At 47.8% G+C, this 17,114-nt stretch overlaps 1 protein-coding gene across 1 annotated transcript; it reads left to right on the top strand.

Moving 5' to 3' along the window:
- Positions 1–57: 57 nt before the first annotated feature.
- Positions 58–7,125, top strand: LOC142209549 (cryptochrome-1-like). The gene is made up of 11 exons (XM_075278558.1): positions 58–141; positions 969–1,188; positions 1,324–1,518; positions 1,654–1,772; positions 2,133–2,287; positions 2,506–2,646; positions 3,161–3,328; positions 3,597–3,737; positions 4,060–4,211; positions 5,613–5,845; positions 6,818–7,125. The coding sequence occupies exons 2-11, from the start codon at positions 974–976 to the stop codon at positions 6,865–6,867; spliced, it is 1,569 nt and encodes a 522-aa protein (XP_075134659.1). The 5' UTR covers positions 58–141; positions 969–973; the 3' UTR covers positions 6,868–7,125.
- Positions 7,126–17,114: the final 9,989 nt, after the last annotated feature.

Genomic DNA, 17,114 nt, shown 5'->3' with positions numbered 1-17,114 from the left:
CAAGTGCTCGCTCCTATTGGCTTTTCGGACGGAAGCTCCTCCCCTGCCGGCAGAGAATGTTTTGTAACTTGTTGTATAACGTGGTGTAACCGTGTGAGGCCCGGAGCGGTGCGGAGTGTGGAGTAATAACCGAGACACCAGGTACGGCTCTGCACACTATGGCTGCTCTGCTACTAATACTAATACTACTGCTACCTCCGGCATCCTCTTCTGGCCTTATAGTGATGCTAAATAATACCACAACCATCTGGTGTCCCGTAATGTTACCCTATTAGTACTGACTATACTGATACCCAGTAATACTACACTAGTACTATTATCATCCATTACTGTCACTAACCACTATTTATTCTACATTGATACCAGGTTATGCTGTAATACTGCTACTCTGTTACTGCCTGCACACTGATGCCCAATAATGTTACACGGTACTGTCCCTAAGGCTGCATGCACACAAACATGTGCAAGTACTGGTCTGTGAGAAACTGGCACGGAGAGAACATGGATGATATCTGTGTGTTATCTGTGCCTCTATGGTCCCATACACTCAGTTAATGAGCCCAGACCACAAAACAGACAGATATAGGAACTATCCTGAGTTTTGCTCCTTGACTGACAGCCTAAGTACTACACTACCACTACTGATATAACACAGGTACCCAGCAATCCTGCCTGACTTTTGTTGCATCCATTATACTTATACCGTTATACTACATCTCATGTCATCCTTTACTGATGCCTAGTAAGGCTACACGACATCACAGTAACCCCCATCATCATTACTGACACTACACTGATACCTAAGTTGCAGGTTATTGACACTTTACTGCTACTGCTACTCCTATCTATATAATCTACTAATCCTTCACAGATATCCACCACTTGTGCATTACTACTATTACTTGTCCAAGCATTGCTCTCTTCTGACCCTATTACCCTATTAATTGTCTTAATTTATTTATGCATAGGTACAATGCCGCATCGCTCTATCCACTGGTTTAGGAAGGGGCTGCGTCTCCATGATAACCCCGCACTGCTGGCCGCCATGAAGGACTGTGAAGAACTGCACCCCATCTTTATTCTGGATCCTTGGTTCCCCAGGAACATGAAAATCAGCGTCAACCGCTGGAGATTCCTCATCGAGGCTCTGAAGGATCTGGATGACAACCTGAAAAAGGTCAACTCCAGGTACAACACACCACATAGTGACCTTGAGGGGGTTACCCTGTAGCTCTTCTGAGTGGGGGGCTGTTACTGGGCTGGAACTTGTACTTTATTTGTTTATGAGGTGCTTTGTTCTTAGCCAATTATATATTTGTGCAGGTTGTTTGTGGTCAGAGGGAAACCAACAGAAGTTTTTCCGCAGCTTTTCAAGAAGTGGAAGGTGACGCGCCTAACCTTTGAAGTAGACACAGAGCCCTATGCGAGGCAGCGGGACGCTGAGGTGGAGAAGATGGCCTCAGAGCACAATGTGGAGGTCATACAGAAAGTGTCAAACACCCTGTATGATGTGGACAGGTGGGTACAGATGTGACAGGGTCTGCAGCACCCCCTAGTTCTTCTAATTTATTAGCATCAGGTGTCATAATACGCAGAATTATTTGTCTTGAGTTACCTGTGGCCGGATATGTGACATCTTTTCTCAACCTACAGAGTGATTGCTGAAAATAATGGCAAGCCTCCTCTAACATATGTTCGCCTGCAAACGGTCCTATCCTCCATGGGTCCTCCAAAGCGCCCATGTTCAGCACCAACTAAAGACAATATGAAAGGTACAAGCGGGGAGCGGTGCATGTAGTAAAATAACATTTGATATTATGGAGCTTATTAAAATGAGGTATCTTCCTCCTCTATGGGGTCAGATTGTTTTTGGTAAGCCCTGGTACCAGATTTCATTGTAGAGGGCACCCCCAATTATAATTGAATTGCAATCTAATTTGTTAATGTTTATGTATATTTGACATGCATTAACCTGTAGGGAAATCACATTCTTCTCCAAGGTGCGTATATTTTGGCAGTGCAGTTCATGGCAGTATTCCAAGCCTATGAACATATGGAGATGTATTCAGCTTCTTCTACTGAACTTCTCTAACTGAGGGGAATGGGATCATCACTAAATTCCTTATTCTTAGATTGCTGCACTCCCTGGAAGGCTTCCTATGAGGAGTTGTATGGGATTCCCACATTAGAAGAGCTTGGACAAGACCCCAGTAAACTGGGCCCTCACCTGTATCCTGGGGGAGAGACTGAGGCCCTGCGAAGGCTTGACCTGCACATGAAGAGAACGGTGAGGAGATACATGCTGCTGACGTTATGTTAATGTCTGTGACCAATCCAATGTAGGTTTTCATTATCAGATTTGCACTGGACAGATATAAACTCAATGTTAAGTACATTATAAATAACACCCTTATATAAAATTAGAAGACCCCGTAACCTATAAAATGATGATCTATATAGCTGTAGGTTAAAACTATCTTCTCTTTCCTGTTTCTTTTCTCTTAGGCCTGGGTGTGTAACTTTCAGAAACCACAGACTGAACCCAATGCTCTTAGTCCCAGTACGACAGTGCTAAGCCCCTACATGAAGTTTGGGTGTTTGTCCACACGCACTTTTTACTGGAGACTGGCAGAGATCTACCAAGGGGTGAGACATTCTATGATTAATTTTGGACAATCCATTTCAATATTCTCCTTTAGGACTCTGGAAGGTTATAATGGAAGGTTTGTTCTCTTTCAGGCTTGTTCTCTGTTTATGAGCCTGTTCAGATGGCCTTGTTTGCGCCAAGAAACACAGTCCATATGATGGTTGCATTTCCCGGATTGCAGCTTGTATGAACTAAATTCACAGCATTGTAATAATCTATGATACAGGCGATTCCCCAACCATCGGAAATCTCTTGCCCCATAATAAACTTGCCCCATAATGTTATGAGCTTCATTTGGAAGCTCATAACATCATAAATCACTGTGATACATGACTTTAGACATACAAGTTGCGGTAAATGGGCTGAACACTGCAGTGTGAATGTGCCATGGGAGTAGAGCAGCTGTGAAGAAATGACTTGGTTCCTTTTCAGATTCCCAGCCATTGCCATGTATCTCATTGTCACCAGACGACTAATTGACTTTATACATCTCCATGTTTTGTTTTTGCCCAGAAAAAGCACTCCTCTCCTCCAGTGTCGCTCCATGGTCAGCTACTTTGGCGTGAGTTCTTCTACACAGCGGGTGCAGGGATCCCAAACTTCAATAAAATGGAAGGGAACTCTGTCTGTGTCCAGGTGGATTGGGATGAGAACAAGGAATATCTCAAGGCATGGAGTGAAGTGAGTGTGGCTTGGAAAGAGGGAAGGGGGACATGATGCTGCAGTAACCTGTTCACATACAGACGGTTCATTGCTAATTGTTCTTGCAGACATGATCCACTACCTGTAACTGTCCAGCTGTGGTAAAATTTCTGTATGCTCTCACTACAGATTGTAGACCCCAATGCTATATCATTGCATTCAATATTAAAATAGCCCGGGTCTGTCTGTTTTGTGCTGAGTATGGAGGCTTCTGTGTGATGATAATGTGTCTTATATCTTCTTTTAGGCCAGGACTGGTTTCCCCTTCATTGACGCCATTATGACCCAGCTAAGAACTGAAGGCTGGATCCACCATCTTGCTCGGCATGCAGTTGCCTGTTTCTTGACTCGTGGGGATCTGTGGATATCATGGGAGGAAGGTCAGAAGGTAGAGTAAACGAAGATATATAATTTGATTTAAGGTTGGACTAATGCCGCCATAATATGTCTGCCTGTCACAGTGCAGAACATTCACAATAAGGTAACCTAGCTGCATCATAGGGATCTCTGATGCTATAAGATCACACAGTCTGGACAGGACTTGCAGCTCTAATATGGTCCATATAATACTGATGTATAGCCCATTATAATGGAATATTCTGGTGGGATTGCTTTACATTGTTCTTGGTTGGTTTCTGTTCAGTCAGAAATGATCCTTGGACTTATATCTGTGGAGCAGAATGTCTAATTTCCATAATCTCAATCTGCAGGTGTTTGAGGAGCTCCTGCTCGATGCTGACTGGTCGCTTAATGCTGGAAACTGGCAATGGCTCTCAGCGAGCGCCTTCTTTCATCAGTTCTTTCGGGTTTACTCACCGGTGGCATTTGGAAAGAAGACTGACAAAAATGGAGATTACATAAAGTGGGTACAAAGTGACCGAAGTGTCTCCCTCTAAACATCGATGGGGCACCTCCACCAGGACAGACTCATTATTAAAGGGTTTTTCATAAGTAAATGGTTTCTATTTCTTACCATTTAGGATCATTGCTTGCTGTCATTGTATACAAACATTCTTGTCTAAAGGCTTCAATTCAAAAAATACTTAGGTTGCGTTCACACTACTGTTGGATTCCATCAGCAGTGTCCGTGGCTATTGTCCGTTACAAGATTTTAGTTGGTCCGTCTGAAATTTCCATTCATTTTAATAAGATTTTATCTTGTGTCCTTTAGTGTCCGTTTACACTCATATCCATTTTTTCAAGCGGACAAAAAAAATCCTACATGCAGGAATTTTCTGTCCGTTTGAAAAGTCGGACATGTTTAGGAACGGACAGTTAAGGATAGGCACGGACAGTAAAAGAACGCACCCGATCTCCATTTAAATGAATGCAAAATGTCACGGACACAGCTAGTGTCCGCTGCTAATGTCCGCACAAGATTTTGAATGGACATTAGCAGCGGACACTAGCTGTCGGACACCGACGGTAGTGTGAACATCCCCTAAGGGCCCGTGCACACTATGTTACGCGGCGCTCATTCTGACGCATAAACTCGTGTCAGAGTCAGCGCTTCAAAACAGAATCCCATTTACTTCAATGGGTTCTGTCTTATGCGTGCTACACATTGAAATCAATGGGAGGCTTTTTAACCCATTGATTTCAATGTGTTACGCTCGTTAAATGGAACCCATTGAAGTCAATGGGATTCTGTTTTGAAGTGCTGACTGACACAAGTTTACGTGTCACAATGAGCGCCGCGTAAAATCGTGTGCACGGGCCCTTACAATGTTATCAGTGCAGACATTCCTGTGAATCAGACACAGCAGCACTCATAGCTCTCTCGTACGTATCACATAGAAAACAATAGGATAAAAAGCAGCCCATTCATTTCTATGGGGAGCGCACGTATGCCGGCTCCCATAGTAAGCAATGGGATCTGTTTTAACGCCGCTGTTTCGGAACGTGTTACATGTTCAGAATCAGCGAGCGTATACTCCGTGTGAAGGGGCCCTTATAATTCAGGTGCACTGTTTGAGCCAGAATTGAAATATATGCGTGTCATACACTTGCATAGATTTCATAACTTGAGTAAAATTGTTCCTCTGGCCCCTCTCTGCCTTCTCCACCCACTTTCATAAAATGTGGCAAGTGGGACGCAGAAGGAAAAATGGGTCGCATGAAAGGGCATGGGCCAAAGATGTGACTCATCTATGACAGAAAACTAGATTAGTTTTTAGTAAATTAACCCCCATTGTGCAGCAGAAAAGAGTCACGAAATAAATTCTCATCACCTTTTTTTCATTCTTTATTTTGTGTCTGGCAGGAAATATTTGCCAATATTAAAGAAGTTCCCACCTGAATACATATATGAGCCATGGAAATCTCCCCGCAGTATTCAGGAGCGGGCTGGCTGTATTATTGGAAAGGACTACCCTAAACCAATAGTAGATCATGAGACAGTGAGCAAACGCAACATCCAGCGCATGAAGGCTGCGTATGCCCGGAGGTCTGGGGCCAGTGGAGAGGGAGAGCCAAAAAATCCAAGTTCTAAAAAGGGTAAGAATTTTTCAGTGAGAACTTTGGAATATTTCCTCTGTGGTATAAGAATATAGCCACAAGCACTGACTCCAGTGTACCTGTATCATCTTTTGGAGTCAGAGGTAATCTGCAATCCACCTTCTGAGTTATCAGAGACTCAGGCCTCTCCTGTGTCACTTCTACTTTACACTGCAGCTCTGCTTGTTTAGATTGAATGCTGAGTATATGTGCAAGCTCAGTAAGAAGTCATTGCTTAGAAATCTGACTTCTGTAACACTCAGAATATTATCAGGAAACTGAAAGATAGACCAAGATGGAATTCTGATGTAAAGAGAGTCTATCATTGGTGTCAGTGGTTTTGAGATAAAGACATGCCTCAATGGCCTACTGACACCAATGATAGACTGCCTTTAAACTGTAGTTTGCATTTAAAGGGGTTTTCCACAATCTGCATTGGTGATACCGCAGTTATACACACCATCAATGTCTGATACATGTCCTTGCAGTCAGTGAAGGGCAACATTCAATATATTCAGAGGCTGAATAATTTTGCTCACTTTGTTGCAATGTATCAGAGCTCATTTCTAATAACCCTGCATGTTTGGTAATTGGACATGATTTTTTCAGTCAAGACCATGTCCATGGACAAGAAGCAGGAACCTTGGTGAGGAACTGACATGCAAAGTTGTAGAACTTTGCATTATACATGATTACTGGAAAACCCCTTGAACTGGTTTGTAATTGCCTGTGGAAGTAATCTGCAGCGTGTGGTCAGCTACAACTCGCAACGTGCCCTCCAGCTGTTAGGAAATGCTGGGAATTGAAACCATATGTTACGGACCACTGGTTTATAGTAAATCTATAGTCACGCTTGTACTGTACTAATACAAGTCTGCACATAAAAGGTTCACCATAGACAATCTAGAAATTCCTAGACACCTCTGTCTCGTCTTGTGAAATTAGATTGTGATGTGCAATCTTTAAATGCAGGAGTGAAGAGGAAAGCAACGTCTGTGGCCGAGTTCTTTAAAAAGAAGTAAACCAAGATGAGAAGAAAAAGGAAGCGATGGCTGGAACGATACACGAATGACCTTACACCATGGGGAACAGAAAGCCAATGCAGAACAGCAGCCACATGCAATCCATGTTCTTGTGCAGCCCTCATGCGGTGCGATCATAGTGTTCTTGTAACTCTGCTTATCAGTGAGTGCGTGCTCAGCGCCTTTCTCTTGTGTGGTGGATGCTCAGCAGGACTTTGATACTTTTGGAGTTTGCATCTCTGTATAGAATGCTTTTTCTTGGAGGTGAGGGTTCTCAAGGATTGTCTAGCCAGGATTCCTTTCTCCTCCACCAGATTAAACAGTTTTTTTTTTTTTAACTCAAATTTTTTATTGAAATTTTTTTTAAACAATAAGAAAAGAAAAAACAAATACAAGTTACAAGGCGAACACCCGCCCTGCGAACAGAAAAAGCACACAGTGCAACACAAAATACAATCATAGAAGAACAAAAAAATAAAAAAAATAAATAAAAAAAAATTAAAGACAAAGAAAGCAACATAGAAAAAAAAGAAAAAGGAAAAAGGGGGGGGAGGAGGGAGGGGTTAGTGGGACAGATGAGTGGGGGAGAGGACTAAATGTGGGGGGTGAAAGGGTAGGTAGGGGTGAGTGTGAGCAGTCAGGAAACCAGTGAGAGCGCTCGTCAGGTCATCCATACCACAGCCAGTTAGGAAGGGCTCGGGAGCAACCACTGGTCAAATACCTGAGACGAACAACAAGAGTATCAATCAGAGGAGGGGTCAGAGCCCAGAAGCGTCCGGTACTCTGCAGACTGTTGAAACCTGAACCAGTAGAACCAGGTTTTGATGTACGCCTCAGTCGTGCCATGCAGGAAAGACGTGAGATTTTCCATGCGCATTATCTCATTGACCTTCGAAATCCAGAGGGAGAGAGGAGGAGGATCCACTCGTTTCCAAAAAAGGGGGATACAAGCCCGGGCAGCGAGGATCAGGAATCTAAGTAGGGAACGCTTAAAGACCTTTACAGAAGACTCACAATGATTAAGGAGGAACAGGGCAGGGCCCAAATGGTGAGAAGTTTCAGTAAGCTGGAGGGTTATCTGCTTGACCCCCTCCCAGAAGGACGAAAGGGCAGGACAGGACCAAAAAATGTGTAGCAGCGTGCCTTCCTCGTCGCCACAGCGCCAACATAATGGGGAGACCTGAGGAAACATAGCATGGAGTCTCGTAGGAACCCTATACCATCGGGACAAGATTTTGTAGCTGGCCTCCTGGTGGCGAGAGCTGATGGAAGCAGTATGAGAAAGGCGAAAAATGCGCCTACGCTGCTCCTGAGAGAGGGAAAGGGATAAGTCAGATTCCCATTTCAACAAGAACAGCGGAACAAAGTCCTCCGGAGGTTCAACCAGGATCCGGTAAGTGAGCGAGAGGGAGTGGCGAAGGGGGCCAGCACCAACACAAATCTTCTCCAAGGGGGTAGGTTCGACGCGGAACTCTGCAGGAGCAGGGAGAGAATGTAAAAAGTGACGAAGTTGCATCCCCCGCCAAGCATCCAAAGGGGGCAGCTCAGGAGGGGCCTGGGAATTCAGAAGTGTAGTCCATCCCCCAGCGTCCTGGAAGTGACAGGCACGGAAAATCCCATGACGGTGCCAATTACGAAAAACTCGGTCAAACATTCCAGGTGGAAAGGCAGGATTGCCCAGCACTGGAAAAAGAGCGGAATCCTTAGGGAGGAGAGTGGAGCGAACAAGGCCCCTGGAGCAAATCCGAAGCGTGGGACCAAGAGTAGGGTGAGAAAAGAGAGATGACAATGAGAAGGAGTCCAACCATGGGGCAACCTGCAAAGGGATCGGAGAGAATGCCTGTTCGATGTAGACCCAAGGTTTAGAAACAGCATGCCTACACCAGTCCACGACACGAGTTAGGTGGGTAGCCAAGTAATAGGACTTCAGGTCCGGAAGCGATAAACCACCACAACTCTTGGGACGAAAGAGAAAAGCCTTGCTCACTCGGGCGGGTCTGCCCGACCAGATGAACTTCAGTTGGACGGAAGTGAGGGATCTAAGAAAAGACAGAGGGATGTGAATGGGAAGCGCCTGCATCAAGTAGAGAAGACGAGGGAGAATGTTCATTTTAAAAATCGCGCATCTCCCGAACCAAGTAAAGGCTCCAGCGGACCATCGAGTACAATCAGCCCTGATAGACGCCAGAAGTGGGGGGAAGTTGCAACGAAAGAAATCTTTCGGGTCCGGAGTAAGATAAACCCCCAAATATTTGAGAGAAGTGGGGGCCCAATGAAAAGGGAAAGATTGACTCAAGGAGGTGGCCGCCGAGGAGGAAAGGGTCACATTAAGGGCTTCCGACTTCGAAAAGTTGATTTTAAAATTCGAAAGGGTCGAGTAAACCTGAAAGGCAGACATCAGAGCTGGAAGAGAAACATGAGGGGAGGAGAGAAAAAATAGCAAGTCGTCTGCATAAGCCGCCACTTTGTATAAACAGGAAGAATGAGCAGCGCCTGAGATGTTCGGGTCGGCTCGAACCTGGCGGAGGAAGGGTTCAAGAGTCAGGACGAAAATGAGAGGCGAGAGGGGGCATCCTTGCCTAGTGCCATTTCGGATAGGGAAGGACTGGGACAATAAACCGTTCACCCTGACCATCGCTATAGGGAGAGAGTATAGAGCCATGATCCAACTCATCATGCGATTTCCAAGACCAATATGTAACAGGGTCTCTTCCATGAACCGCCAGTTGACCCTGTCGAAGGCTTTCTCAGCGTCAGTTGAAAGAAGCATGAGAGGAGAGCCCGATTGTTTAGCCCCATACATGAGGTTGATAGCTTTGGTAGTATTATCTCGAGCCTCACGGCCGGGTAAAAATCCAGCTTGATCCGGGTGAACAATATTTCCTAACAAGGGCGATAAACGCGTCGCAAGGATCTTGGCTAAAATTTTTAGGTCAACATTGATTAGCGAAATGGGGCGGTAGTTAGAGCACAGAAGAGGGTCCTTTCCGGGTTTGGGGATAACCGCTATGTGAGCACACAGGGAGTCACGACAAAGGGCCGAGCCATCGGTGAGAGAATTGAAAACTTTCAACAGTCTGGGGCGGAGTTCAGGGCCAAGTTTCTTATAGTATACCAAGGTAAGGCCGTCTGGGCCTGGGGCCTTACCCGTTGCCATACTGGAGATAGCTAAAGAAATTTCCTCTTCAACAATAGGAGATTCCAAGGCCGTCAAGTCCTCTAGAGACAACGACGGGAGACCAGAGGAGGAGAGATAAGAACGAATGCGATCTCGGAACTCCGCTTCAGGGAGAGGAGAAGGGCCAGAGTTTACAGAATACAAAGAGGCATAGTAGTCCCGAAAGGCAGCTGCAATATCAAGGGGCATGTGTAATCGAGTACCCTGGGCGGAACTGATGCATGGAACGTAGGTGGAGGACTGCTGAACCCGAAGGGCCCTAGCTAGGGAACGCCCGCTCTTATTTCTGAACTCATAAAAATGACGTCTGCATTTAGCTAGAGTACCCTTCACCCTATCAGTGACGAGCGTACGCAATTCTTCTCGGGCGCTGGCAAGCTGGGAATAAACATCAGGAGTGATTTGGCGTTTATGAAGAAGTTCCAATGAGCGGATCCGCTGCAGCAGAGATTCAATACAAGCCCGGCGTTCCTTGTTTAAGCGGGAACCATGTTGCAACAGGATACCCCGGATAAAACATTTGTGAGCCTCCCACACCATTGGAGGAGCAATCCCCGACAATTCCTCCCTCTCAAAGTATTCCCCCAAACGGGTCTTAATGTCATCCAGGATGGTTACGTCATCAAGAAGTGATGCGTTAAGTTTCCACTGACGCTGGAAGGGAATAGGAGAGGACAAGGAAACAGACAAAGTAACCAAAGCATGGTCGGAGAAAGTAATGTTATCGACTTCCGCAGCCAACAAAGAGTGGAGATGTTGGTGACGGATAAAGAGATAGTCGATACGAGAGTATCGGTGATGGACCGGAGAGTAATAGGAGTAATCCCTATCTAATAGGTGGAGTAACCTCCAGGAGTCCACAAGCTGGTGGGAATGAAGGTCCCTCTTAACCCTCCTGATGAGCGAGTAAGGGTGAGAAGAGACGCCAGCAGAAGAGTCCAATGAAGGGTCTAGGACCAGATTAAGATCACCCCCCGCCACCAGGAAGCCCTCCACAAAGCCGTCCCAACAGCCCTAAGTAAGAACTAAGGGCACGACCCTGTCCCGAGTTAGGTAAATACAAAGAGGCAAAAGTAAAAAGCTGAGAGGAGATATGACCCTTGACCATAACAAGTCTCCCCTCAGAATCAGTGCGAGTCTCCAAATGTTCCCAAGGCAGGGAGCGAGAAATCAAGATACTAGTCCCTCTGGATTTCGGGTCAGGAGAAGAGCTATGATATGCATGAGGAAACCAAGCATTAGTCAACTTGTATGGCTTGGTAGAGCAATGGTGAGTTTCCTGCAAAAACACAACATGAAGGCGCTTACCTTTGAGCAGATTGAAGAGTACGGAGCGCTTCTCTGGACTATGAAGGCCTCTCACATTGAGGGAGCCCACGGTGATGGAGGAAAGGCGATCAAGCGGAGGCATGGAGGGAGACGGGTTTTCCCAGCTCACACCCTAGGAGGAGATAAAAAAAAAAAAAAAAGGGGGGGGGAGGAAGGGGAGAGGGCGAAGAATTGAAGAGGGTAAAGGGGAGGGAAAGAAAAAAAAAGAGAGAAAAGTAACAGAGTAGAGGAAGGAGAGCAGTAAAGAATGAGGGGGGGGGGGGGAAGGAAAGGGAAAAAGAACCAAGAGTACAACAAATCTAACTACCCCTAGACAAATGGGCCAGGGGCACAACAACAAACAGGAAGGAGTGAGGGAGTAAGAAAAGATGGGGGGAGAAGTGGGCCCACAAGCACCACGAGTGTACCTGGTAAGGAAGACCCTATGCCCCCACCCCCAACAAAATGTACAGGGATAGGAAGCACAGGGCTACAAAGTGACTCTAAGGTCCAAATAACAACATTGTATAAAAACACAGCAATATCAACAACAAGGGCCATCTATAAAGCCCAGCAGGAACAGGATCAAGAGGAACAGAGTAGTCACAGAACAAAATAAACATAGTGAAAATGTCCACCAACCGCGAAACAAGTCCAAGACCACTCAACATAAAAGGATATTAACACTGTCCTGTGGGCAGATCAAAGACCGGCGGCATGAGGGATCATGCTTCAATGGGAAGCTGAGCTGAGAGATCTGGTTGGCGGAGCGGAGACCCAGGCGGATCCGGTATTGGAAGACGTCGTGGAGATGAGTTTCGCCGAGGTCTCTCTCTGGAAGCAGCCGAAGAAGAATGCCTGGAACCGCGGCCACGCCTGGATATAGTAGGGCGGGAGGAATCCAGAGCAAGCCAGTTCGGGACTGAGATAGGGCGCACAGCCAGGGAGGCAAACAAATCAGGCAAGTCCGCCGGGGAACGGACAACAATCGAAGACGAGCCAACACGAACAATCAAATGGAAGGGATGACCCCACCTATAGGAACCTCCACAGTCCTTAATCAGAGTCAACACCGGCTGAAGGGCACGGCGCATAGCCAATGTGCGGGATGAGACGTCTGGGTAGAGCTTGACAGAGGCATTCTCAAAAGGCACCGATCCCATATCCCAGGCACACCTCAGGATGTGTTCCTTGTCCGTGAAGTAATGTAGTCTACACAGAACGTCTCTAGGATTAGCAGGGTCAAGCGGGCCAGAACGTTGGACTCTATGCACACGGTCCATCATGAAGGTAGCATCCAGCGGGCGTTGAGTCGCCATATTGAAAATGGTATTAATACGGCTGATCAGATCATCCTGAGGGCCTTTTTCTGGCACTCCTCGTAATCGAATATTATTTCTGCGACCCCGGTTCTCCTGGTCATCCAGGAGCAAAGCAATATGCTGGAGGCGGGCCTCAGAGTGGGTTTGATTGCTCTCCACTGCAGACAGGCGTTGTTCCAAAGAGGACAGTGTTTGATCAGTAGCGTCAGCCCTAGTAGTAAGTTGAGACACATCAGACTGGATCGCACCGAGGGCCTGTGCCTGGGATTGTTCCATTCGGGAAACTACAGCATCCAGGTCCTGTTTAGTGGGCAGAGCTTGAATAAGGTCCCGAAGTAGCTGAAAGTCCGCAGAGGCAATATGAGCTGCCGAGCAGGGCAGGGAGGCTGAATCCAAGGATTGCATGTCATGTCCAGGGGGGGTGGCAGACAGTGAAGGAGGTGGCTGCGATTGGCGAAGCGGAGGAGATGGAGGAGCCATGTCATCAGTGCCAGACCCAGTAGCCGAGGTTCCAGATCGGGACAGGAAGGTAGAGATTGACGGTGAGTGAGTAAGAGAGCGGCCCGGCGTGCGGGAAGGAGCAGTAGAGGTGTTAGGACGTCTTCTGGACATATCACAATGAGAAGCGACCATAGAAGGTAATGAAGGTACACTCGCAGTATCACCAGGCCTTACATGAGGCGGTCACACAGTTCCATAATCAAACCCGGTACCCATGAGGTGCAAAAGGAGCAATGGGAGAAGTGCTAGTTCCGTGGGGATATACTGCAGAGCGTGGAACACACAGCAAGTGGAGGAAGGTGAGGAGCCCCCCCTGATGGTGGAGTAGGGGCTCAGCACTCCCTTCACACCACTGCAGGGCACGACAACAAAAAAATTCCCTGCTAGAAAGGTCTCTGAAGAGGGTAAGAAAGTCAAAAAAACAGCAGGGAGTACTCACAGAGTTAGCAGAATGTCCCAGCAGAAAGTGTCAGGATGGGAGCCAAAACAGCAGGGGGGGGGTGAGGTGTCTCCACTTCAGGCAATGCAGGGATGCCAGGCAGCAGGTAGAGCAAGGGGTTCAGAGAGCAGAAGAGTTCCCTTACACACTGCATTAACCCCTTCACCAGTGGAAGTGCTGTCAGTTAGTCCCAAGGGACACTGTCTATGCGTGCCAGATGTAAAGGGAGGGGGAGGGAGGCTCACATCAATAGTGCAGACAGAGCAAGGGTTCCCAGACCTTCAGCTATGGCCCTCTAGTATAGCAAGTTTACTGTTGTCCTGGGAAACACAATGTCCAGAAGAATGCAGTATACTCAGCCTTCAGGGCTGTACATGCAGTCCTTAGGATAGAGAGTAGCAAAGAGAAGCTCGTCTCTGGGGGGGGGGGAGGGGGAGAACAGCACTTAACTGGGTAGTGGAGACAGCACGGTGAGTCAGAGCTCGTGTTAGTCCGGCAGAGCAAACGTCTTTCTGCAGTACAGTAGGTGTTGGATGACGGGGCTGGGAGAAGGCAGGAGGTGTGGATGTCTCTGGTTGGTTAGCTTCTCTCCTGCAGCCGCAGTGGCTGCTCTCCGGAAGTAGGCCTCACCCGGCCGGGGACCACGCAAAGCCTGGAGCAGGGCACAGACGGAGGACAGTAGCTACTCTCCCTCTCCCTTCCACGGTGGTTGGTCCGTCCCCTCTGTATCCCCAGGAATGCCAGCAGTCTCTCACCAGGCGCAGCAGGTGGATGCAGGTCCGACGCTCGGTGCCGACAGCAAGATGGCAGGCGGTTGCATGGAGATCAGGTAGGCCGCAATCTTGTCACAGTTATACCAGCCGGTGTACGTCCCAAGTGCTCTCAAAAACTGTTCACGGAGACTGGGGGATGTCCCTTGAGTCAAGGTCTTAGGAATAGAGGCCTTGCAAAGGCTGATGTTATCAAATTAACGCCAAATATCAGCGGAGCCGAGATGGTGCACGTCTGCTCGCCTCTGCAGTCAGGCCACGCCCCCCGATTAAACAGTTATTACTAGGGGCAGGAGGTGGTGGGTTCTGTAGGGTGTATGGGTTCAGTTAAAGGGTACCTGAGTTTTCATCAAAAGTTATGATATCTGCAGGGTCTTGTTCAAGTCTGTTCTCTGGCTGACTGAGTTTTTATATGTGGTGTCCTATAAGGTTTTCTGCTGGCAATATTCCCATTATGACTGGAATACATTTTGCCTTTCTCTGTGAGGCAGGGGGTGTATACAGTTGTCACGGAGCGAAGGTATACGTCTTCCTCCGGAAGGTCTTTTGAATCAACACGGACGCAAGAGGTCGGGAGACAACAGCAATTTATTGTAATCCACAAAGTTAGTAGCCGGCGGCGGTCACATCAACCGTAATAACAATAAGTCCACAGAAGTCACAATCCAATGATAGCTTTGGTTCCTTGGTCCTGTAACTAAATCCTGGCTCTCTGCAGAGCTGTGCACAGGCCGGCTAACACATACTAACTGCCAGCTACATGCATATACTAAAACTGTTACATCCTATATCTGTGGGTGGGAAGGGCTGAGTCACAGATCCTTCCCCCCTCACCTATGCCAAACAGAGCAGACTCCCTGTCTCCTGTCGACAATGCACCGTCCAACATCTTCTTGGAGACACTGATCAGATTATCTCCACCCATTGTCCTCACTAGTTAGGGGTATTTGCATACAATGTGCTAACACACTAGACCCTAATCAGCCAACTACACATTGATGTATATAACAGGTTAGAGAATACATTCCACATGAAATATATATTACACATTGCCTATAGTATAGACTCTAACCATCCCGTGACAACCCCTCCCCCTCTCAAAACATGTGCATGACACAATTGGCCTACACAGGTAAATTGGGGAATGCACATCAGTCTCTATAGCTCATATGTCCTCCTGCCGGGATAACCCATCCGCGTTCTGGTGTTGGTTCCCTCGGCGGTACTGAATGGTAAAGTTGTAGGGTTGAAGGGCTGGCATCTGGCAGAAAATCCGGTCGATCCATGTTGGCGTCTCTCTGAGCTTGGCTTCGGGTCACTGCTCCCACAAAGTGGCACTGTAGATTTCCAACATCGTTGCCTAACAGAACATCGGCCGGCAGCCCGCTCATCACACCAATTGTGCATCGTTTTGGTCCATAACCATAGTCGAGTTCCACGGTAGCTTTAGGAATACGTTTCCGAGTACCTCCTGCCAACTCGATAGAAAGGCCAGGGCCCTCCTCTAGGGCCTCGGGTCGAACCACTCGGGGGTCCGCTACCGTTAGGAAAGCTCCTGAGTCCCGGAATCCAACAACTGTTCGGCCATCCAGTAGGACCTCCTGCAAGTGCTTCCGCTGAAGGTTTGCGGGATGTGTGGCAGAAGGCTGAATCCCATAGACCCCTGGAGGTGGAACAGATGGGTCATTCATGGAGTCATCTGGAAATGGGGCCAAACTTTCTGTCCTAGGGGTGGTTCCCAGGTAGTGAATAGGCCGGGATGCCACGGTGGCCCGTGCCCCCATGTTAACAGGGCAACTAGCTTGCAAATGTCCAGGCCGCCCGCACCCAAAACATCTGCGCTCTAGCATTCTTCCAGTAGGTCGTTGTCTAGGGACAGGGTTGTTCATAGCTGGAGGCCGATGGGCTGGGGCAGGGGTAGAGGGGGAATTGTAATCCTGAGGCCGGGCACGAAAGGTGGGTGGCTGGATGAAGGGTGTCTGGCGGACTGTGGTAGTTTTCCGCTCCTCTGCAAACAACCTCTTCCACTGCGGCTTGATGGTCAGGCCCTCATCTGCAAGGGAAGCAGCTTGCTCAACTGTGGCTGGGTTCCGTTCCAGCACCCACTCACGGATCTCAGCGGGGCACTGGGAAAAGAACTGTTCCTTAAGTATGACTTGGAGGATCTTATCGACTGTGACAGCCTCCTCTCCTTCTAGCCAGCGCTTGCATGCTTGCTTCAACTTGTGGGCGAACATGTGGAAGGAGCTTCCCCCATTGTAAGACAAAGAGCGGAACTGAACTCGGTAGGTCTCTGGAGTGACTGCATAATACTTCTGCACTGCTCTTTTAATGGCCTCATAGTCCCGCTGATCACTAGGGTCCATGGCTCTGAGAGCTTCCGCAGCCCCATCTCGTAGGTGCCCCACCAGATACCGGACCCAATCCTTCTCTGGGACTTCCATCAGGTGGCACTGGTGTTCGAAGTCCTGAAAATATCCATCAACATCCCCAGCCGCTTCATCAAAGGTCTTGAAGTGTTTATGGGAGACATATGGTGGTTCTCTCACTGTTGGGCTGGGGGTCAACGTTTGATTATAATTCCGCGTAGTTATCTCAGCCATTCGCATTTCATGCGCCATTCTTTCCTTTTCATGCGCCATTCTCTGTTCCTCCTTCTCCGTTTCCTGAGCCCTCTGTAATGCTCTACTCCTTTGCTCTGCAGTTGCTCCTAGCCCCAGCACTGCCAA

This window comes from Leptodactylus fuscus, chromosome 6 (assembly GCF_031893055.1).
Source record: "Leptodactylus fuscus isolate aLepFus1 chromosome 6, aLepFus1.hap2, whole genome shotgun sequence".
Taxonomy (NCBI): domain Eukaryota; kingdom Metazoa; phylum Chordata; class Amphibia; order Anura; family Leptodactylidae; genus Leptodactylus; species Leptodactylus fuscus.
The sequence above is the reverse complement of the archived record's forward strand: the minus strand, read 5'-3'. Positions and strand labels throughout refer to the sequence as shown.